The following is a 568-nucleotide window of genomic DNA, read 5'->3' on the forward strand; positions in this document are numbered from 1 at the left end:
TGTGTGAGTGTATGTTTATATTTGCATGTGTGATTGAGTTTTTGTGAACGTGTGCTTGAGTAAAGTTAATTAGTTAAAAAGTTTAATGCCACTAGCTGCCAAGAAGTCATTACTGGATCAGCCAGAGAATGGGCATAATCTTATTTAATTTTCTCTCTTTAAAACAGGAAAAAAATAACTTGAAAGAGCGGTATCATATATTCAGTCGTTTATTAGTTCCAAGGTGATCCAAACAGGGAGATGCAACTCCATGTGGAGTATTTGATTTTGCTTAATTTCTTGAGCAACACCATTTGAAAGAGGTTTTATAAACTTTTAGTGTTGTGTTATGTATATAAATGAAACTAAAAAGTTAATTACTTGGCAGGTGCAACTAAGATTCTGCAAGCTTGATACAATGAGGGAGCAACCTGATTATTTTCCCAATTCTTTACAAGTTGCAGTTAATAGTGATCTTCTCCATATAAAGGTAACTTTTCACCCTTTTTAAAGTGTGTGTACCTATACAAAGGAAAATGTATAATATTTGTATCTGTGAACTCAAGTGTAGACTCCCTTTCACTTCCAG

General features: G+C 33.5%; 1 protein-coding gene across 1 annotated transcript in view; it reads left to right on the forward strand.

The window, feature by feature from the left end:
* The window catches only part of LOC119592035 (E3 SUMO-protein ligase PIAS2-like), a gene marked incomplete at its 3' end in the record, with an annotated part of 17232 nt that overhangs the window by 9933 nt on the left and 6731 nt on the right, over positions 1 to 568 (forward strand). The window contains 1 exon segment of the mRNA XM_037940830.1: positions 368 to 469. Coding sequence (XP_037796758.1) covers positions 368 to 469 — 102 coding nt within the window.

The sequence above is a fragment of the Penaeus monodon genome, chromosome 29, assembly GCF_015228065.2.
Source record: "Penaeus monodon isolate SGIC_2016 chromosome 29, NSTDA_Pmon_1, whole genome shotgun sequence".
Classification (NCBI taxonomy): domain Eukaryota; kingdom Metazoa; phylum Arthropoda; class Malacostraca; order Decapoda; family Penaeidae; genus Penaeus; species Penaeus monodon.